This window comes from Leptonychotes weddellii, chromosome 3 (assembly GCF_054177405.1).
Source record: "Leptonychotes weddellii isolate Sample4059 chromosome 3, ASM5417740v2, whole genome shotgun sequence".
Lineage (NCBI taxonomy): Eukaryota > Metazoa > Chordata > Mammalia > Carnivora > Phocidae > Leptonychotes > Leptonychotes weddellii.
In genome coordinates, this window is record NC_138371.1 from 55,502,183 (window position 1) to 55,525,127 (window position 22,945).

General features: G+C 37.9%; 1 protein-coding gene across 5 annotated transcripts in view; it reads left to right on the forward strand.

Annotated features, from left to right (window-relative positions):
- METTL8 (methyltransferase 8, tRNA N3-cytidine) overlaps positions 1 to 22,945 on the forward strand; it is a 179,109-nt gene that overhangs the window by 42,300 nt on the left and 113,864 nt on the right. For all 5 annotated transcript variants that reach the window (XM_081814196.1, XM_081814193.1, XM_081814195.1 and 2 more), the window contains exon 3: positions 18,238 to 18,329. In XM_081814196.1, coding sequence (XP_081670322.1) covers positions 18,238 to 18,329 — 92 coding nt within the window. The remainder of the gene's footprint in view (positions 1 to 18,237; positions 18,330 to 22,945) is intronic.

The window sequence follows — 22,945 nt, forward strand, 5'->3', positions numbered from 1 at the left end:
TAATGATTAAATTGATATATAATATAAAATGTGTACACATAGTAAATAAGCAACACATAAGAATTAGCTATCAGGCACCTGGGTGGCTCAGTCGTTAAGCGTCTGCCTTCGGCTCAGGTCATGATCCCAGGGTCCTGGGATCGAGTCCCACATCAGGCTCCCTGCTCAGCGGGAAGCCTGCTTCTCCCTCTCCCGCTCCCGCTGCTTGTGTTCCTGCTCTCACTATCTCTCACAACAGATAGTTCTCTGTCAAATATATAAATAAAATCTTAAAAAAAAAAAAAAGAATTAGCTATCATATTATTATTATTATTATCATTTTCTAACATGTACTTAAGTTACTTATGTATCTGTTTTATTGTCATTATTAAATTGTATGATGCTTTAGAGTCTTCTTAGTTTATATCTGTTTCATAGCTATATTCCCCATATAATACACACCCAGTAAGTATGTTTGAATAAGTGGATGAATATGGAGAAATACAAGATCCAGTTCATATCTACTGGAAGTGTACAGCTAGACTGAGAGTTAATATAATGGCTAAATATGGGCTTCAAAATCCAAATAATCTGAATATGAATCCTGACTCTACCCCTTTCCAGCTATGTGAACTTGAGCAAGTTCCTTCATGGGTATTATGAGTGTTAAAGACAATAAATATTTAGGACTCTTAGTAGTAGTAAGTGTTCACTGAAATAAGTGTTCTTGTTATTATTAGATGGAGAATTGAGATGTATACCAATGAATAAATAAACAGTAGAGTATGTAAGGTCATACAGTGAAGGAGGTGAAGAACACAGGAATGAGCTTCAGAACAGAAAGAGATTCTTGAGATGAGGATGTAAGAAAAGTCAGTAAAACTTCATAGAGTAGGTAGAATTTAACCTGGACACTGAAGGTTGAGGAGTATTTGAATAGTGAAGACTGTTTGTTCTAGACAAGTGGTAGCATGAGCATTTGAGAATACACGAGGTTTATTCCAAAGCAAGCAAATGGACCAGCCCAACTGAAAGAGAAATTTCGTATTTTGAAAGCGGGTGAGTGATGTGACAAAAGAAGTATTTTAGGAGAACTAAGCAGGCTCTGTTGTTCAGGATACTTAGAATTAACCATCATTGAACACGAAGTGATCTCTTTTATCTCCAGCGTTTTTTGTATATTGACATATACCCATCAGTAGGTTAAGTTTTATGGGGGACTTAAGAGAGGAAATGAATACTGCTCCAAAGGAACTCCAGCCCATTTCACTAAGAAGCCTGGATCCTCCAGATAAAGAAGATGGGATGAATCTGAAAGACAAAGTATTCCTCCTCCAACAAAAGGAATGAGAAATAGTCAAAGCAAGCAAGAACTACACCAAAAGCAACCACAAAAGTCCATAAACAGGGAAAATTAATATCAAGGAAAGAAATTGTAGATTCATGTGTGGCTCAGAGTGACTCCTAACCTCACCTTCATCTCTCAGAAGCAATACCAGGAAAAGAAGGTCAGCTGACAGATCGTTACTAATACTCATTAGCAGCTCAGGCAAAGGTTGAGAAAGAACCCTTAAAAATAAATGGCTTTGCCTATGGCAGCGGAATTTAAGGTCTCAGCAGAGCAAGAAGAATGCTGAGGTTCACCATTTTCCAGGGTTCCATGCTGAATTGAGAGAACTATCCCAAGACTAAGGAATAGGAATAGGATACATCTCGGGGCACCTGGGTGGCTCAGTCGTTAAGCATCTGCCTTCGGGTCAGGTCATGATCCCAGGGTCCTGGGATCGAGCCCCGCATCGGGCTCCCTGCTCAGCGGGAGGCCTGCTTCTCCCTCTCCCACTCCCCCTGCTTGTGTTCCCTCTCTCGCTGTGTCTCTCTCTGTCAAATAAATAAATAGAATCTTAAAAAAAAAAAAGGAATAAGATACATCTTAACTAGGTAAGTGAAACTTAACATAGGACTTAATGAATCTCAAAAAAAAAGAGAGAGAGAAAGAAAGGAAGGGAGGGAAGGTGGGAGGAGGAAAAGAGAAAGCAGATTCAGACCTTTATAAAGGTCGTCCATTACCCTGTGGAATCTCCCCCTTCCCTCCCACCTCTACCACCCTCAGAATATAGGAAAGCAGAGGGGCGCCTGGGTGCTCAGTCAGTTAAGTGTCTGACTTCGGGTCAGGTCATGATCTCAGGGTCCTGGGATGGGCCTGCGCAGGGCTCCTACTCAGTGAGGAGTCTGCTTGTCCCTCTGCCCCTCCCATCCCTCGTGCTCTCTCTCTCAAATAAATAAAATCTTTCAAAAAAAAAAAAAGAATATAGGAAAATGGAGAAAATATATAATACTGAGCCTTCAAATTAGAGTTTACAGAGAAAGATAAACAGGTCTCTGAGTAAGGTTGGGTGTCAAGAAAATTTATCTGCAGGGGCGCCTGGGTGGCTCAGTTGGATAAGCAACTGCCTTCGGCTCAGGTCATGATCCTGGAGTCCCGGGATCGAGTCCCTCATCGGGCTCCCTGCAGGGAGTCTGCTTCTCCCTCTGACCCTCCTCCCTCTCATGCTCTCTGTCTCTCATTCTCTCTCTCTCAAATAAATAAATAAAATCTTTAAAAAAAAAATTTATCTGCAGGAAAACAGAAAAGGAAAGAAGGAAGGAGGGAGAAAGAAAAAGCATGCATTATAGATTAGTTTGCATTTTCCAATACTTTGTGTAAAGGGAATCATAATATGTATTCTCTCTTTTTCTCTGGCCTCTTTCACTAAGTGTAATTATTTTGAGATTTATCCATGTTGTTGCATGTATCAATAATTTGCTCATTTTTATTGTTAACATAAAACTCATGAGAATATATAAAAAGTTTTCAAAATTCAATAAACAAACAGCCCAATAAAAATAGGTGAAGTATTTGAACAGACACTTCACCAAAGAAGATACACAGGTAATAAGCACGTGAAAGAATGATCAATATCATTAATCATAAGGGAAGTGCAAATTAAAGTCACAATGAAATACTACTTACTACAAACTTATTAGAATAGCTAAAATTCAAAATACTATACTGAGTGTTGGAGAGGATGTAGAGGAACTGGAACTTTCATACACTACTGGTGGGAATATAATATGGTATAACCATGTTGGAAAACAGCTTGGCAGTTTCTTAAAAAATAAAACATAAGCGTGTAATATGATTCAGCCATTCCATTCCTGGATATTTACCTAAGAGAAAAGAAAGCGTATGTCCGTACAAATATTTATATGTGATTATTTATAGCAACTTTATTTTTAATAGCCAAATTTGGAAACAACCCAAATTCCCATGAACAAGTAAATGGACAAACTGTGTACTATCTATGTAATAGAATACGACTCAGTAATAAAAAGAAGTGAGCTATTGATAAACACAGCAGTATGGATGAATTTAAAAATAATTATGCTGAGGAAAAGAAATTAAAAATAAAGAGTATATATTATACTCTTAGTACTATATTAGAAAATGCAAACTAAAAATAGAGACCGGAAGCAGATCAGTGGTTGTCAGTGGAGTTGGGGGGTGGTGATAAGAAAAGGGGGCCTGGAGGGCGCCTGGGTGGCTCAGTTGTTAAGTATCTGCCTTCGGCTCAGGTCATGATCCCAGGGTCCTGGGATCGGGTTCCGAGTCGGGCTCCCTGCTCTGTGGGAAGCCTGCTTCTCCCTCTTCTGCTCCCCCTGCTTATGTTCCCTCTCTTGCTGTCTCTCTCTCTCTCTCTGTGTCAAATAAATAAATAAAATCTTAAAAAAAAAAAGAAAGGAGGGCTGGGAAAGAGGAATTATAAAGGTGGACAGGGAAACTTTTGAGGGTGATGGATATATTCATTATCTTGTTTGTGGTGATGGTTTCATGAGTGTCTTCATATGTCAGAACTTATCAAATTGTGCACTTTAAATATGTGCGGTTTGGGGCGCCTGGGTGGCTCAGTCAGTTGGGCGTCTGTCTTCGGCTCAGGTCATGATCCCAGGGTCCTGGGATCGAGCCCCGCATCGGGCTCCCTGCTCATCGGGGAGCCTGCTTCTCCCTCTCCTACTCCCTCCTGCTTGTGTTCCCTCTCTCGCTGTGTCTCTCTCTGTCAAATAAATAAAATCTTTAAAAAAGGAAAAATAAATAAATAAAAAATAAATAATAAATATGTGCGGTTTACTGTATGTCATTATACCTCAATAAAATCGTGAAAAATATGGTTACATCCATACATTGGAAAATAATATCGCAGTTAATAAAAATAAGAGAAATCCATGTATATTGATACCAAGAAATGGCTATGATACGTCATTAAACCAAAAGAGCAAGTTGCAGAAAAGTATCTTTAGTATGTCTCATTTTTATTAAGGAATTCTTGTACATGTGCTACATGTATATACAAATCTTTGTTTTTATATGCATAGAGAAAGGTCTGGAAATGTCCACATCATACTGATAAGTGTTTATCTCAGGAATGGGCATGAGGATGAGAGAGAGATTAAACTTTATATTTTATATGCATTAGTATTGTTTGAATTTTTTTAAAGAATGCCCTCCATGTACCTATTCTCATCTCACTGTCTACCTGATAAATTCTTTATTCTTTAATAACTGATTACAACTCCTCATCTCACTAACAATTTCAAGTTCTACCAAATCTTCTTCATCTTTATGTCTCCAGTTCACAGCTCAGTGCCTGAAAGATATAGGTTCTCAATAAATGTTTAATGAGGGAAATGGATATTGGTTTCTTCCAGCAGCTATGATCTCTGTTCCATTATATGCAGAAATGGGAAGGCATTGTTTCTTTCTGTGTGTCTTTTATAAGTCATTCATTCCTAAGTAAGAAACTGATATACTAATAAAAATAATCAATGGAAATATTTATTATAGCTGAAAAGAGAAGTGGGTAGCCAGGAGTCATAAGTATAAGTTGGTACCAACAGTAGAAAAGATTTAATTGAAATTAGTTAAATTATTAGCTGATATACCTATAACAACTGTATTTCATTCATCTGAGGCTCACATTTGTTTCACTAATTAACATGTCTGAAATCATGATACATCTTACAATTGTAATTGGAGTGTTTTTTCCTTTCTTACTGGTACAGAAAATAATGGTATCTTAGATTTGAAGAAATAGAATAATTATAATTTCAAAGTACTTAATCTTAATTATATATCATTTTGAGAATTATAACTCTTATTTTACTAATACAGAAACTGAGAGACACAAAATTTAAATGATTTTTCACTACCATATATCAAAGTTAACATATAGAATATTTGTTATATTGTTAGAAATCATTTAAACCTTTTGCTATAAAGATAAATGGACAGTAGACATAGAAAGATGACCCAGGAGGAAGTACATTGAGCATATGGGGAAATAGACAACAGTAAAAGGAGTACAAATTAAGCAATAAGGTACCTTTTTATATCTATTAAAATAGTATCAAAAAAGAAAAAGGGGGGGCATGGGTGGCTCAGTTGGTTAAATGTCCAACTCTTGATTTCAGCTCAGGTCATGATGTCAGGGGCATGAGATTGAGCCCCACGTGGGGCTCCGCACTGGACGTGAAGCTCGCTTAAGATTCTCTCTCCCTCTCTCGCTCTGCCCCTCCCTTGTTCTCTTTCTCTCTAACCAAAAAAAAAGAAAAGAAAAGAAAAAAGAAAAAGAAATTTCAGATAACACTCAATCCTGGTTAGCATTGTAAATTAATATAATCTGATTATCTTTCTATTTTTTATTTGTCTCATTTGTTCTTTTCTTTTCGCTACTAGCTTATTAGCTATACATCTTTACATTATTTTTACATATTATTCTAGAAAAATATTTTCAAAATTGTGGTCTCAGAACCTCTTTTCACTCAAATCTTTGAGGATCTGAAAAAACTTTTATTTATCTGAATTGTATCTATTGATTTTTCCCATATTAGAAATTAAAACTGAGACATTAAAAAATAGTTAATTCATTGTAAAACAAAAATAATCAATCTATTACATGTCCCAAAAATATCTGTTTCCCCGAAAGAGTGGCATTTTTTTTTTTAAAGATTTTATTTATTTATTCAACAGAGAGAAAGAGAAAGAGCACAAACAGGGGGAGCATCAGGCAGAGGGAGAGGGCGAAGCGGGCTCCCTACTGAGCAGGGAGGATGAGGCAGGGCTCGATCCCAGGACCCTGGGATCATGACCTGAACCAAAGTCAGGTGCTTAACAACTGAGCCACCCAGGTGCGGGCATTGTTTTAAATGTTTGCAAGTCTCTTTAATGTCTGGCTTTTTTTTTTTTTTTAAGATTTTATTTCATTTATTTGAGAGAGAAAGAGAGCGAAAGAGCACAGTGGGGGCGGGGCAGAGGGAGAGGGAGAAGCAGACTCCCTGCTGAGCAGGGAGCCTGACACAGGGCTCCATCCCAGAACCCTGGGATCAGGCACCTAACTGACTGAGTCACCCAGGTACCCCATCTCTAATATCTGGCTCAATGGAAAAAGCTGGATTCTCATCTGTTTCTTCATTCCATCTGTTGTGATATGTTGTTTTAGATTGAATTACATGAAGAAAATTTGACCACAAACAGATATGTGCTAGTAAAGGAGTTTTTTACTTTTTTTTTTAAGATTTTATTTATTTATTTTGACAGAGAGAGAGACACAGCGAGAGAGGGAACACAAGCAGGGGGAGTGGGAGAGGGAGAAGCAGGCTTCCCGCCTAGCAGGGAGCCCGACCTGAGCGGAAGGCAGACGCCTAACGACTGAGCCACCCAGGCGCCCCGTAAAGGAGTTTTTTAATAGCATTTTAAGATAATTGTAGGTATATTTCCTGATACTACACTAAATCTCAGCAGTGGTATTTCTTAGTTGCAATATGGAATATGAAACCATATCAATTATATTTCATTGATACATCTTGCACTTTGATTGGATATTTTACCTCTGCATCATTTTATAACGTTTGCTATGCATGGATCATTTAAAAAAGTTTGATTCCCTGTTTTATGTAAATCTTTCAGATTTGATACATTTCATTATACAGTATTTAAAAATCACTTTTGTAATATCACCACTATTCTCATCAGGAAAATCTCTTAAGTACTGGGAAACTGTCAATTCATGGTGGTGGACACAACTTTTCAAAATTCTAATTTTTGCTTTAAAACACAAAATTTATCTTTGGCGGCAAAAACTGTCATTTATTTTCCTTAAAATGTAGGCTCATTTCATTTACTTTTTTTTTCTTTTGTGGGGGGTGGAGAGGAGGGGCAGAATGGGAGGGAGAGAAAGAATCTTAAGCAGGCTCCACACCCAGTGCAGAACCTGATGCAGGGCTTAATCCCATGACTCTGTGATCATGACCTGAGCCAAAATCGAGAGTCGGACACTTAACTGACTGAGCCACCCAGGCACCCCTCATTTTACTTACTTTTAAGATATGCCAGATACCCAAGTCTGAATAACTATAGTTTGTCTACAGTTGCTCTTTCAACTAAAAATAACATTCCCTGAAAAAAAAAAAAAAGCAGATAATTCAGTTCACAATGTAAAGAATCATAGTAGTGCTTTTCTACAAGTCAGTCATCATACTTCCGAATGCAGCAGAAGTCCTTTATGCATGTCTCCCATTTTGTCACATAGAATATTAAACATGTGTACCCAGGGGTCAATATTTTATAAAATAATTTTTACTGCTTTATCAGGCACGTTCTTCAGTGAATTAGATTGTTTTTAAACAAAAATTGGTGAATTCTGTACCACCCACTGGATGCTGGTATAGAATCAACGACTACTCGTACATTTTGTTGCCACTGTCTTGTTTCGTATTAGGGCAGTTGCACTTTGTTGCACCACCATTGTTTTTATACTATCAGTGCAACTGTCAATACAGTGAAAAAGGCAAATAGCAGGATTACATGGAAATAGTTTTGACTTAGTGAACCACCTGAAAGGGTGGACAACACTTCAATAACCATAGTCCTAGAGATTACAATGTTACTGTAATTATCTTAAGTAAATTCCTCAACTTGATACAGTTAGAATTAATATTGTGAGGGGCACCTGGTGGCAGAGTCAGTTAAGTGTCTGACTCTTGGTTTTGGCTCAGGTCATGATCTTGGGGTCCTGGGATTGAGCCCCATGTCGGCTCTGCACTCAGTGTGGAGTCTGCTTGGGACTCATTCTCCCTCTCCCTCCATCCCTCCCCACCATGCTCTCACTCTCTAAAAAAATAAATCAATCAATCTTTTTTTTTAAAAAGACATTAATATTGTACCATATAATATAAAATGTAAGAAGATTACAACAATATGATTCTACTTACCCATTCAATGTGTGTTATACTGTTGCCATATAGTTTACTTCTATGTTGTAAGCTCTATAATCCAGTTACTCTTTTTGCTACATATAGTTAGTAATTTTTTAAAGAAATTAAGAAAAAGTATAAAAACATTATATTTTATAGTTACCACATATTTATCATTTCTGGTCTCTTTATTCTACCCTGTGCATCTGAGTCTCCATCTAGTACCATTTTCCTTTAACCTGAAGAACTTTCTTTAACGTTTCTTCTATTATCGATTCTGCTGGTAACAAATTCTTTTAAATTTTGTTTATCTGAAAATGTTTTTATTTTTAAATTCTGAAAGATATTTTCACTTCGTGTAGAATTCTAGATTGACAGACTTTTTTCTTTCAGTACTTTAAAGATGTCATTCATTTGTGTTCTGGCCCCCATTGTTTCTAGTAAGAAGTCAGCTAGCATTTGCATTGCTTTTCCCCTTTCTATAATAGCTCCTATTAATATTTCTTTTTATCTTTGGTTTTTAGCAGTTTTCTGTGTATTTATCATGCCTGGGGTTTGCTTTGCTTCCTGGATTATTATTTTTTTTAATCAAATTTGGAAAAACTTCAGTCAGTATTTCTTCAGTTTTTTGGGTTTTTTTTCTTATTCACTCTGTCTCTTCTATTACTGGTTCTTCAACTTGTGTGTTTCTTAGACCCAGTTGATATCGTCCCATAGATTATAAAGACTTGTACATTTTTTTCCAACTTTTTTTCTCTGTTCTCAGTTTGGATAATTTCTACACCTTTAAGTCTTTAAGTTCACTGACATTTTCTTTCTGTGGTGCCCATTAGTTGTTAAGACTACCCAGTGAGTTTTTCATTTCAGATATTGTATATGGGTTAGTTCTAGAATTTCCTTTTAATAGTTTCCATTTCTTTGCAGATGTGTCCCCATCTATTAATCCATTCTGTCCATCTTTTCCTTTAAATCTTTGAACATTTTTAAAAGCTATTTTGTACTAATTCTAACACTTGTATACTAATTGTAACATTTGAGTTTTCTCAATCTGTATTTATGGCTGCCTTTTCTCTTGATTAGGAATCATATTTTCTACTTCTTCACATGCTAATAGTTTTGATTGTGGGGTGGACATTATGGATGATATCTTATATGGAATCTGGATTATGTTTTCTTATTTTAAAGGCATTCAGTTTTTTTCTGGCAAATGGTTGTATTACTGCCAAATCTTTTTGGTCAGGTGAGATAGAATTTTTTTAAATTGTTTATTTAAATTCAGTCTAGTTAACATCTAGTGTATTATTAGTTTCAGGAGTAGAATTTAGTGATTTATTAGTTGCATGTAACACCCAGTGCTCATTACATCAAGGTCCCTCCTTAATGCCCATCACCCCGTTACCCCATCCCACCACCCTCCTCCCCTCCAGCCACCCTCAATTTGTTTCCTATAGTTAAGAGTTTCATATGGTTTGCCTCTTTCTCTGTTTTCATCTTATTTTATTTTTCTTCCCTTCCCCTATGTTCATCTGTTTTGTTTCTTAAATTCCACATATGAGTGAAATCATATGGTATTTGTCTTTCTCTGACTGACTTATTTCACTTAGCATAATACCCTCTAGTTCAAAAAAAAAAAAATACCCTCTAGTTCCATCCACATTGTTGCAAATGGCAAGATTTCATTCTTTTTGATGGCTGAGGAATATTCCACTGTATATATATACCACATCTTCTTTATCCATTCATCTGTCGATGGACATCTAGGCTTTTTCCATAGTTTGGGTATTGTGGACACTGCTACTATAAATATTGGGGAACATGTGCCCCTTCGAATCACTATTTTTGTATCCTTCAGGTGAATACCTAGTAGTGCAATTGCTGGGTCATAGGGTAGTTCTGTTCGGGCCTGGTTAGTACTTGGATGGGAGGGGTAGTTCTGTTTTTAAAGGTAAGGTATAATGTTAGGTGTTGTTAGGGTGAGACTATTTTGATATTGTCCTGAATCAAGTGTGGATCTTATTCCTATGGCATGGCATATCTGGGGTCTTAACTGAATAATGGAGGTGTTCAGAGAGACCTCTCCACTCTGGCTTAGCCAGAATTCCAGTATCTCCAAGCACTGCACTGCCTATGTTCAGTCAGTTCTCTTTGTGCTGCCTTCACCCATCAGGACCTGTGGAGTCTGTCCTGTTGGTGAATAGCCAGCACTAGTTAAACATTAGGAGAACTCTCTTGCGGACTTTAGGAACCTGCCCCTCTGTCCAGCCCCCTTTTCTTCAGTATTCTAATGCATAAAGTTTCACACCTCAGCAACTCTGAACCCTGATCTCTGCCTTCTCAACTCACAAAAGTGCCACTCAGTAAGACAGCCACGCTCTGCTTGGGCTCTACCTCTGCGTTATAGTCTAGAACATGTTCCTGATAGAAAATCAGGGTGAATGTGGGGACTGACCTTTTGTGTTTCTCTTCTTTTAAGGATCACAGTCCTGCACTGTCTGAAGTGTAATCCAGTGCCTAAAAACAATTCCTTCATATATTTTTTCCAGTTTTATCATTGTTTTTGGTAGGAGGGTAAGCCCATTATGACATACTCTGTCATGGCCCAAAATTACAAGTCCTATTCAGCAGTTCTAAGTCATAATTATGAAAATTTTATAGCTATATAGAAAATATTTGTGTATATGTGTGTACACATATACAGGAAAGGAACTTGAAAAATTAAGAACTGTTAATCTGTTAGGATATTTAAATGAAAGGTTAAAACTTTTTCTCTTTAAATTTTTCCATTATTATTATAATTGTAACGATGTAATAAATATGGTTTTGTTATGGAATTAAGGATTATTGAAATAATTTTAAGCTGAAACTAATAACCTCCATTTCTTCCTTTTATGTAAGAATATATTTTTTTTAAGATTTATTTATTTATTTATTTTAAAGGTTTTATTTATTTATTTGACAGAGAGAGACACAGTGAGAGAGGGAACACAAGCAGGGGGAGTGGGAGAGGGAGAAGCAGGCTTCCCACGGAGCAGGGAGCCCGATGCGGGGCTCGATCCCAGGACTCTGGGATCATGACCTGAGCCGAAGGCAGACGCTTAATGACTGAGCCACCCAGGCACCCCAAGATTTATTTTTTAGAGAGGGAAAGAGAGAGAGAACGTGAGCGAGGGGCAGAAAGAGAGGGAAAGAGAATCCCAAGCAGACTCCATGCTGAGCATAGAGCCTGATGCAGGGCTCATTCCCATAAGCCCGAGATCACGACCTGAGCCAAAACTAAGAGTTGGATGCCCAACCAACTGCACCACCTAGGCACCCCCAAGAATATTTTATTTTTAATTCAGTAGTTACCTAAAATTTGTTAAATTTGTCTTTAAATTTTGTTTAGTAATGAGACTCTTATATATACAGTAAATGACAAAGACAGAAAAACATTCTATCCACATAGCTTGCACTGGGTGCTTTAGTTTATATGTGATTATTAAAAATTATAATAGTAAGTGGTACCACATTCAGCAGAATTTTCAATAAGTAGGATCCTCAAAAATATTAGTACCCAAGCTAAACAATTGGGGTCTGTGTGTGTATGTGTTTTAACTTTTCCAAAATAAACCAAATGCACAATTATTTAGACTGTTACTACAATCAGCTGTGAAAGCAAGGAATCATTATTCAATTATACTTTATATATGGAAGGAATAGGAAATACATATGCACATTCATGAGCTGAGGTCATAAAACTCATAATTACTACAAAATTATAAGACAAATTCTATCAGGCATGTAAAAATTTCTTACTCAAAAATTCTTTTGTTTTTGAGATTTCTTTTTCTCAAATTCACATTTTCAGGAAAAATATTAAGTACATTTTGTATTTTCTGCTCAATTGTCTTTTTTTAAGAAAATATATCTTTTTTATTATAAGGATTGCTGGATTTTCCGTTAAGAAGGATGACATAAAATTTTAACAACCATTGTTATATGTCTTAAACATACAGTTTTTTTATAAACATATATATTTTTAAGTTACCTCTAGTTGAGGGGTGCTTGGGTGGCTCAGTTGGTTAAGCATTCGAATATTGATTTGGCTCAGGTCATGATCCTCAGGGTTGTGAAATCAAGCCCCGCTTGGGCTCTATGCTGGGCATAAAACCTACTTAAGATCTCTCCCTCTCCCCTGGTCCCTCTCCCCACCCACCAAAAAAAAAATGACCTCTAGTTGAAGCAACTTTAATATTAATATTAAGGAAATTTTAAAACCATTATCTCTTAATTGCACTATTCTAACTTGTTTTTATTTCACCCAATGTTTCTATAATTTTATTTAGTTGTGATTATAATACGTATACAATTTTGGGATCTGCTGTTTTAACCTCATGTTGTTTCATAAACACTTTTCCATGTTGCCACATAAACTTCATATTTATCATTTTAAATATCTGCATAATATTCCTTTAAGTTACCATAATTCTTTCATTACCCTATCACTGAGATTGTTTCTTGCTATTATATTTGGTATTCTAGCGAATGTCATTTTACAGGTACTTCTCTATACAGAAATTCTCTGTTCTTTTGAGTTACTTCATTACAGTAAATTCCCAGAAGCACAATTCATAGGTCAAACAGTATGAACCATTTTTTTCCTTTGGTGGTAATGGCAATGGTTGTTAAATACCTGATTATTTCAGTTGGTTAGTTAGTTGTCTCTATTTTTAAATTTCTATTGAAATTGTTATTTATTACTTACAAACCCGAATGATTCTTATTGCTATCTGTTGGGTTTTTGTATATGTGAATCAGACTCTTCTAATATAAAGAAATGCCATAAAGCGGCAGGTCTGAAGGAAGTCCCCATAAATACAGTAGGAACGTTTTATAGGTTTCTGTGGGGATTCTGTAACTATACAGTGGAAAATCTGTTCTGCAGGGGCTTAGGGTATAATATTCCCCTCACTTAGCAGTTAAGAAAATGAAGCAACATAAAGAACAGTGTAAGGAAGTTAGAGCAATTTAAGAAATAACTAAATCTATTAAATACTCAGGAAGAAGCAAGTTAAACTAACAGTTTAAAACAAATGCTTAAAGCTAAAGACCCTATATACTCTTATCGTCTCAGAGCTTGGTTTGTTTTTTTTACAGGGAAATGGGTTGTTCTATTCTCTTTCTTCTTTGCTGTAGAAATTTATAGATGAGAAACTTGTACCCAGCCTTAGTAACCCTATTTTTTCAATAAATTACTTGTTGTCTTTAATATCATAACCATCATTTAATAATATTCTATATGTATTTATATATACAGAGCATAAAATATAATTGCCAGCTCCAAGTTATGTATGTGATTGCTCACATATATTAAAATAAGTCAAAACAAAAATCTGGGGTTTTTAAAAAATTTTTTTATTAACATATAATGTATTATTTGTTTCAGGGGTATAGGTCTTGATTCATCAGTCTTACACAATTCACAGTACTCACCATAGTACCTACCCTCCCCAATGTCCATCACCCAGCCATCCAGTCCCTCCCACTCCCCTCCACTCCAGTAACTCTCAGTTTGTTTCCTGAGATTAAGAGTCTCCTATGGTTTGTCTCCCTCTCCGGTTTTGTCTTGTTTCATTTTGCCCTCCCTTCCCCTATGATCCTCTGTCTTGTTTCTCAAATTCCTCATATCAGTGAGATCATATGATACTCGTCTTTCTCTGATTGACTTATTTCGCTTAGCATAATACCCTCTAGTTCCATCCACATTGTTGCAAATGGCAGGATTTCATTTTTTTTGATGGCTGCATAATATTCCACTGTATATATATACACCATATCTTCTTTATCTATTCATCTGTTGATGGACATTTAGGCTCTTTCCATAGTTTGGCTATTGTGGACATTGCTGCTATAAACATTGGGGTGCATGTGCCCCTTCGGAACACTACATTTGTATCTTTGGGGTAAATACCCAGTAGTGCAATTGCTGGGTCGTAGGGTAGCTCTATTTTCAACCTTTTGAGGAAACTCCATACTGTTTTCCAGAGTGGCTGTACCAGAATCTGGGTTTTTGTTTTTGTTTTTTAAGATTTTATTTATCTGAGAGAGAGAGATAACATGAGCAGGGGCAGGGAGGGACAGAGGGAGAAGCAGACTCCCCACTGAGCAGGGAGCCCCACAGACACAGGGCTCCATCCCAGGATCCTGAGATCATGACCTGAGCTGAAGGCAGATGCTTAACTGACTGAGCCACCAGGTGCCCCCAAAAGTCTTTTCTAATTTCATTCATTAAAGCAAGTGGACAAAGCTGCTTAATGATTATTTGGACTGTGAATGATTGGGTTTTACTTGAAAAAATGGTAGTTAAATTTTCATGTTTGGAACTCTGATCTTTTAACATCATCATTTACTTACTTGTCCTGAGAATTTCAGTACACCAATTTTGATCCTTCTTAAAGGAAAGCAGTTTCTCACCTTTCGATGATGTGTTTATAACCAGGTCACTGGAATACACACTCTCATATCTGATTGCATAAACATTACTTAAGATAGTACCAAGCTTATCATCATTCCACCCAAAGCAACTCCTTATTCTGTCTTGGTTACAACCCCATTCTGTCTTGGTTACAACCCCCTTCCCAAACACACACACTCTTTCCTTGATACTAATAGAGTCATTCTTGACACTCTTCTTCTTTATCTCCCAGCAGCTAGTTAACCTCCAGGTCACAGATACAGTTTTTGTCACAGTGGCTCCCCTCTGCTCTGCCTTTCTTTTTTTTTTTTTTTTTTTTAAATTTTATTTATTTGAGAGTGAGAATGAGAGACAGCATGAGAGGGGGGAGGGTCAGAGGGAGAAGCAGACTCCCCGCCGAGCAGGGAGCCCGATGTGGGACTCGATCCCGGGACTCCAGGATCATGACCCGAGCCGAAGGCAGTCGCTTAACCAACTGAGCCACCCAGGCGCCTGCTCTGCCTTTCTGTTTGCCGTTGCCACCACCTTAGTCCTGGGAATCATTACTCCTAGACCACTGCAACAGACTTCTCATTGGTCTCCCTTCCACCAGTTCTTCCCCACTTCACTTTATCTTACACACTATTAAACTGTTCACACTTAAGATCATTTGAAATCTGACCATTACCCAGCTGCCAGCTTCATAATGAAATGTATAAATTGCCCCACCTCCTTTCCCCCTAACCTGAGCCCAAACTCACCTCCCTCTCAAGCCTTCCTATTTGCCCAAACTAGCATTAATTGGCTACATTTGCATACAATAGACGCTAATCAAGAAAGCTACATTGTATTATCATTTATATTATTTCATTGATAATACCAATGTATTATTATTACATTGTTAATCTGCCTGCCTCAGGAGCATATAAACCCCATTATGGCCAAGGATTAAGTCTTAAATCTCTCAGTATCCCCCACTGTCTTAGTAGACAGTAATAGACTACTGTTCAAGAGGATGGACTTTGAAGTGAGACAAACCTGGGTTTGAATTCTGGTTCTGTCACTTACTGGCTCTATGACCTGGAGTAAGTTCCTCTTATGCAAAATGAGCATGATTATAAGCCCCTCATAGGGTTTTTGAAAGGATTAAACAAGACATATATGTGGGGCACCTGGGTGGCTCAGTCATTAAGCGTCTGCCTTCGGCTCCAGTCATGATCCCAGGGTCTTGGGATCTAGCCCCACATCAGGCTCCCTGCTCTGCGGGAAGCCTGCTTCTCCCTCTCCTGCTCCCCTTGCTTGTGTTCCCTCTCTGGCTGTCTCTTTCTCTGTCAAATAAATAAAATCTTAAAAAAAAAAAAAAAGACATATATGTATGTAATATGGTTGGCACAATGCCTAACAACATAATAAATAATAATAGTAATTATCTTTATAATTATGATCATGCTAAATGCTCAATTAATGTTTATCAGCCACCATTATGATACATGTCAAGAATTTGATATTTCACCCTTTTTTCATCAGTGAGATAGCTACAAATATATGATAATAATGTGAGAGATTTTTCTTACAGTTATCAGTGGCTACATGGAGCTTGAATTTTGGATATGTGGCCTCTTTGTTGTTTAGAAAAATGGTTTATTCCAGGAAATTATGTCACTCATTTATAACCTTAGCTATTGCAAAAAAAGGAAATACAAACTTTGTAAAAACAAACCCAAGAAACCCCCACCTTTTTTGTATAAAGATGTTGCTTCTATTCCATGAAGACATTTTAGCAACAGAAAATAATATCTTCTCACATAGGAAGTATAAATTCTGAAACTGAAAATACTGACAGTATTTTCAGATCTTGGAAAGTTGACCCTCTTATATACTATATCAACTATTCTATCATTTAAATGTTAAAGAATCCATTTACAGAAAGTAAGGCAACCAATAAGAAAAATCTGAAGTTACTTAAAAGACTGAGGGTACCAAAAAACAATCCAGTCAAGAAATGGGCAGAAGACATGAGCAGACACTTCTCCAAAGGAGACATACAAATGGCTAACAGACACATGAAAAAATATTCAACATCACTAGCCATCAGGGAAATACAAATCAAAACCACAATGAGATACCACCTTACACCAGTTAGAATGGCAAAAATTAACAAGACAGGAAACAACAAGTTTTGGCGACAATGTGAAGAACGGGGAACCCTCTTACACTCTTGGTGGGAATGCAAGCTGTACAGCCTCTCTGGAAAACAGTATGGAGGTTCCTGAAGATGTTAAAAACAGAGCTACCCTACAACCCAGCAACTGCACTACTGAGTATTTACCCCAAAGATACAGATGTGAAAAGAAGGGGCACATGCACCCCAGTGTTCATAGCAGCAATGTCCACAATAGCCAAACTGTGGAAGGAGCCAAGATGTCCTTCAATAGATGAATGGATAAAGAAGATGTGATTCATATATACAATGGAATATTACTCAGCCATCAGAAAGGATGAATACCCACCATTTGCATCAACATAGATGGAACTGGAGGGGATTATATTAAGTGAAATAAGTCAAGGAGAGAAAGACAATTATCATATGCTTTCACTCATATGTGGAACATAAGGAATAGCATGGAGGGGAAGGGAGGTAAAATTGAATGGGAAGAAATCAGAGAGGGAGACAAACCATGAGAGACTCTGGACTCTGGGAAACAAATCGAGGGTTACAGAAGGGTGGGGGGTGGAGGGAGGAGGTAATCGGGTGATGGGTTTTTTGTTTTGTTTTGTTTTTTTAAGATTTTATTAGAGAGAGAGAGACAGTGAGAGACGGAACACAAGCAGGGGGAGTGGGAGAGGGAGAAGCAGGCTTCCCGCCGAGCAGAGAGCCCGATGTGGGGCTCGATCCCAGGACCCCAGGATCATGACCTGAGCCGAAGGCAGACACTCAACGACTGAGCCACCCAGGAGCCCCAGGTGATGGGTATTAAAGACGGTACATGTGGTGATGAGCACTGGGTGTTATATGCAACTAATGAATCGTTGAACAGTACATCAAAAACTAATGATGTACTATATGTTGGCTAACTGAACATAAAAAAAAATGAGGGTAAGTACAAAATATTTTAAAACTTACATCTCTTTGATAGTGAAGTATTAGAATACAAGTATTATAAAAGAAGATTAAAAGGCTATTAAAGAGTGCCATATTCATAAATGAACAAGAAGGCAAATAAATTTAGCCTTAGAGTAAAATGCAGCAAACCGTACTAGCACCCAAATAATCACGCACCATAGTGCTCCTGGGACATGACTTCAGCAGTCATTTCCAAAAGGTGGTTGGGGCTTGCCACACAGCCACATTTTAACAGAAGAACTGTAGGAGTTCTAGGGTTGTACCTGCACTATCAGAAGAAACAGCTGACACTCAACATGGAATTAGTTTGTATCATTTGCCTTTGATTATTCTAGGGAGAAAGATGTATCCCTTGTCACCCTTTTGCTGCCTTTGATTATGAAGCAGGTTTTACAGACTTTTCATTTTTTGATAGGGATCACATGCAATGGTCCGAAGAAGAAGCAGCAGCAGCCAGGAAAAAGGTAGAGGAAAACTCGGCTGTGCGAGTTCTTCTGGAAGAACAAGGTAGGCAACTACACGCTGTAGCTCCTGGAGCCTGGTTTTTCTGTTTGGCCTTCCGCTGATTTAGGTCACACGTTCTCCTCCTAATTGTGTCATTACTTTGGAAAGTTCTTCACTTCGACCTCTGCCAATCCATTTGGGAGAATTCCATTGTTCTAGTGTAGTGGGACCAAAGTTAGTGAAATAAATTATGGATTGACTCTTTAGTTGCTTTTTTGGTAATCATGGTATTACCTTTTTCTGGGAGATACACACAAGGAAATTTTTAAATTTCCCTCTTGCTATACATCTTTTAGTCTGCTGTTGTGCATTGCACTGGCCAGGAGTGTTTAACAAATTCAGAAACTTTGAGCAAAAATGATAAAGTCATATCAAAGTGTTGTGGCCTTTTAGGATAAACATCAAGTTTCATAGGATTCAAGGTACTTTTCTTGGAGGCCTTTTGATATTCCGAGTTTGAGGTGAGACCTTGCCAATCTTCAAAGCTGGCTTCTAAAAAAATTGGCTAATGCTATTATCACAAAAACAGAAAATAACAAGCGTTGGTGAAGATGTGGAGAAATGAACCATTAGGCGCTGTGGAATTGGTAAAATTGTAAAATGGTGCAACCTCTATGGAAAATAGTATGGAAGTGCCTCAGAAAATTAAAAATGGAACTACCATATGATCTAGCGATCCCACCTCTAGATAGAGAGCCAAAAGAATTGAAAACAGGGTCTTGAAGATATATTCACACACCCATGTTCATAACAACACTAGTCACAATAGGCAAAAGGTAGAAGCAACCCAGATGTCCATTGACAGATAAATGGATAAACAAAATTTGGCATATATGCACAGTGGAGTATTAGCCTTGAAGAAGAAGAAAATCCTGTCACATTCTACAACATGGGTGAACCTTGAGGATATTATGCTAAATGAAATAAGCCTATCACAAAGAAGGCAAATACTATATGATTCCACTTACATGAGGTACCTAAAGTAGTCAAATTCATAGAAACAGAAAGTAGAATGGTGGTTACCAGGGCTGGGGTAGGAGGAAACACAGAGTTGTTGTGTAATAGATACAGAGTTTCAGATTTGCAAGATGAAAAAGTTCTGGACATCTGTTTCACAGCAAAGTGAATATACTTAACACTACTGGACTGAACATTAAAAAATGGTTAAGATGGCAAATTTTATGTTATGTGTTTTTTACCACATTTTTTTTTAAAGCACACTAAAAAAAAATCTGGTCTGTGTCCTTCACACTGCCATAGCTAGGAACCCATATACAATTTGACCAACACATGCACTCTCAAGATAAGCTTTTCTTCCTTGTTTTTCTTAAAATGATTTCTCCCTTAAAACAGCTTGGTTCTTCTTTCTTTAAAAAAAAAATTTATTGAAGTACCAAACACACAGAGAAATTTTCACAACTCCTAAATGAATTGTCACAAAACTCAATGGATTTTCCCAACATCCACATCAAGAAACAGAATATTACCATTAACCCAGAAATTTCCTCATTTTCTGTCCCATCAACGGTACTTCCCCCAACCCCTGTGACCGAACAAAGAGCAACTGTTATTCTGGCTTCTAATACCCTAGGTTAGTTTTATAGAACAGCTTGGTTTTGGTCATCATGATTTCTCGATCATTCTTGTAGCAGTATCAGTGTACCTACCAGATAGAGCGAGTGTCCGAAAACTATGGCCAGGAGCCAAATCCATCCGACTGCCTGTTTTTATACATAAAGTTTCATTGGAACACAGACATACTCATTTGTTTACGTATTGTCTGTGGCTGCTTTTGAGCTCTGTCTACGCAGTTGAGTAGTGATTAACAGACCACACGTAGCCCACAAAGACTACTTACTGTCTGGCCCTTTACAGAAAAGTTTGCCAACCCCTGTGATAGAATTTTGTTTCCAGATTGATCCTACATTCTGAAACTCCCCTGGGAAAGATGTCTGAATTCTCTGTGCAAGCCAAGCATTAGTGAAGATACTAATCTCACTGATAGTTAATTGTTATTCTAGTGACTTCAGTCTACAGTTGTGGCTAAGGTTTGCAAGCAAAGGTAGCTGTGGACACTGAGCTAAGGAGATAGCTCTTAGGCAGCGAAGGGGGCACTTCTGCCCTGTTTTGTCCTCTGCCACCATCGATGACTTACTTTATCCTCTGGCCTTGTTTGCTCTTCATCCTTAACTTATCCTAAGCATGAATGTGTCCTGGAGGGTGGACAGGAAAGAAGAGCACCTGATCCACTCCAATGGAACCATTCTATTTTTAGGAGCTCCAGCCGTGCAGTTCCAGAGTGGGATATGGCCAGGGAGTGTTGGCGTTGGATTGGTGGGTGCATGCCCGTGGCAGTCTGCTTACCGATCAGTCAACATTGCATTCCTTTGCAGGAACTCTGTCACGCTGCTGCTGAGGAAGTGTGACGTTGCTTCTTTGCCAGCAGCTGCACGGGCATACTTTCCACATTACTCAAGCTTCTGCCAGTGGCCCCCTGGATGGGACAGCACGTGTCAAACCTAAACAGAACTAAAAGTTATCAGTCATCTTAATTCATTTCCAGGAAGTTAAAAATTATCTACAGTATATTTCCTGATATGAAAAACCAGGGATTTTTTTCATGCTCTCTTGAATTTGTTTAGGACATAAATAGATGAGCAGTGCTAATAATGTTCCCTTAAAGTACTCTGTACGGAGGCTGCCTATTTTGGCCTATTTATGTTAACAATGAACTTGAGTGAGGCTAATGAGAAGGTTATTTTAGGGCCTTGGAAACTGCAGTAAAGGAAAATGACAGTTCCCACCGAACCATAGTGTGACTGAAATAGAAAGGTGGTGACTGGCCTCTCTCTATACAAGCAGGGAAAGCAGGCTGGAGAGGACTGATGATACTGCTTTGAAGCATTTGGTTTGCTTATTAGCACGTCCAGTCACTCTCTAAGCAAGTTTTCTGGCTGCTGTGGAGACACTGAACTAAAGATTCCATTTTAAAATGGCTCAGACTGATGGAGGTTTCTGCTGGGTCCCCAACCCGGCCCTGGAGCATGACTCCATGCAGTGGACTTCACACACATCAGGGAACCGCCCCAAGGAGAGGACCCCACCATGCGGGTGACAGTGTGACCACGTGTAAGCGAGGGTGCAGAGTGCAGCAACTGAGGCTGCTGTGAGGTTGGCAAAGAAAGGGAACTTTTGTGCTGAGGAACTGTGTTGAGAGTAAACACCTTCCCAGCCACCTGCCAGGCTCCGCCAGGGATCAGAGACCTGCTGGGCTGCAGAAGCCCTGGGCGAGGCTTCCTGTTTGATATTTAGCGTCTCTGATGAATACAGGTCAAGGTGAATGGATCCGGTTAAAAGCTCGACTCGCAAACTTCATGAAAACCCAAAGGAGGCTCTGACCCATTTCTTATTCTGTGCCTCTGTTAGTTAACCACCATCTCTTCTTATCCAGGAGAATCCTAAGTCTTTGAAAGAACACGTTTTCTCTCATCACAGAACATTCCATTCTCAGACATTATACAGCACAAACACTGTCTATTGATCTTATCTCACGAATTTTAATGCCACTGGGAGGAAACACTGGTTGTTCTGCCATGCTGGCCTCCTCTCTAGCACACTTCTTTTGGTCTCTGCATGTGTCACTCTCTCCTGTCACTCCCATTTCTCATTTCTCACCTATTGTCTCAGATGTTGTGAGAACTGAAGTCAGGAAACACCCTCACAGTTCTCAAAATAAGAGCTTAAGCATCACCAATAGTACAGTCTTTTGCTGTGAGATGGCTGACATTTCATTTCTGTGATTAAAATGTATAACATCCAAGTTCTCATTAGCAATTTTTCTTTCACTTAGATGCCCAGATTAATCATTTTAATTCCACATTTCCTTTTGGTAATTTCTTTTAAATTTTATGATAGCTCATATTTCTTTTAAAAGCAGGTTAATTCAGAGAAATAAGGAAAATACATTTGGTAGTTTTTGAGTTAACATGATTATATTTTATTATTTCCTGAAAACATCTCCAGTGTGTTATATCTCAGCTGGTTATTTAGAAAATGTAATGGGTTCTTAAAACTTAATAACAAAAGCAGCTGCTATTTTTACTTTAAAATATTCTTGCAAATAATTACCTATCTAGGGTGAGTTATCTATGTCCAGCAAAATGGTAAAAGAATTCCACTATACCTTACCTTGTGAATTCCTTTACCACTTAAAAGTGTCCTATGTAAAAAAAAAATAGAGTAGTTGAAAGTTTTGTGCGCTAATAAATTTAGAGTACTTGTTTTTAAGTCAGCTTTGGTTGTTTAAAATTTCCTGCATTACTGTTATAAATATACTTTTCACAGGGCACCTGGCTAGCTCAGGCAGTAGAGCATGCGACTCATGATCTCGGGGTTGTAAGTTCAAGCCCGTGTTGGGTGTAGAGATTACTTAAAAATAAAATCTTAAAATTATATGCATATATATACACACACACACTTTTCATAAGTTTTCTTTTTTTTAAGGTTTTATTTAATTATTTACTTTAGAGAGAGATTGAGAGCATGTGCAAACACAAGGCGGGGGTGGGGAGGGGAAAGAATGTCAGACTACACACTGAGCCTGAGGCTGGGGCGCAGTA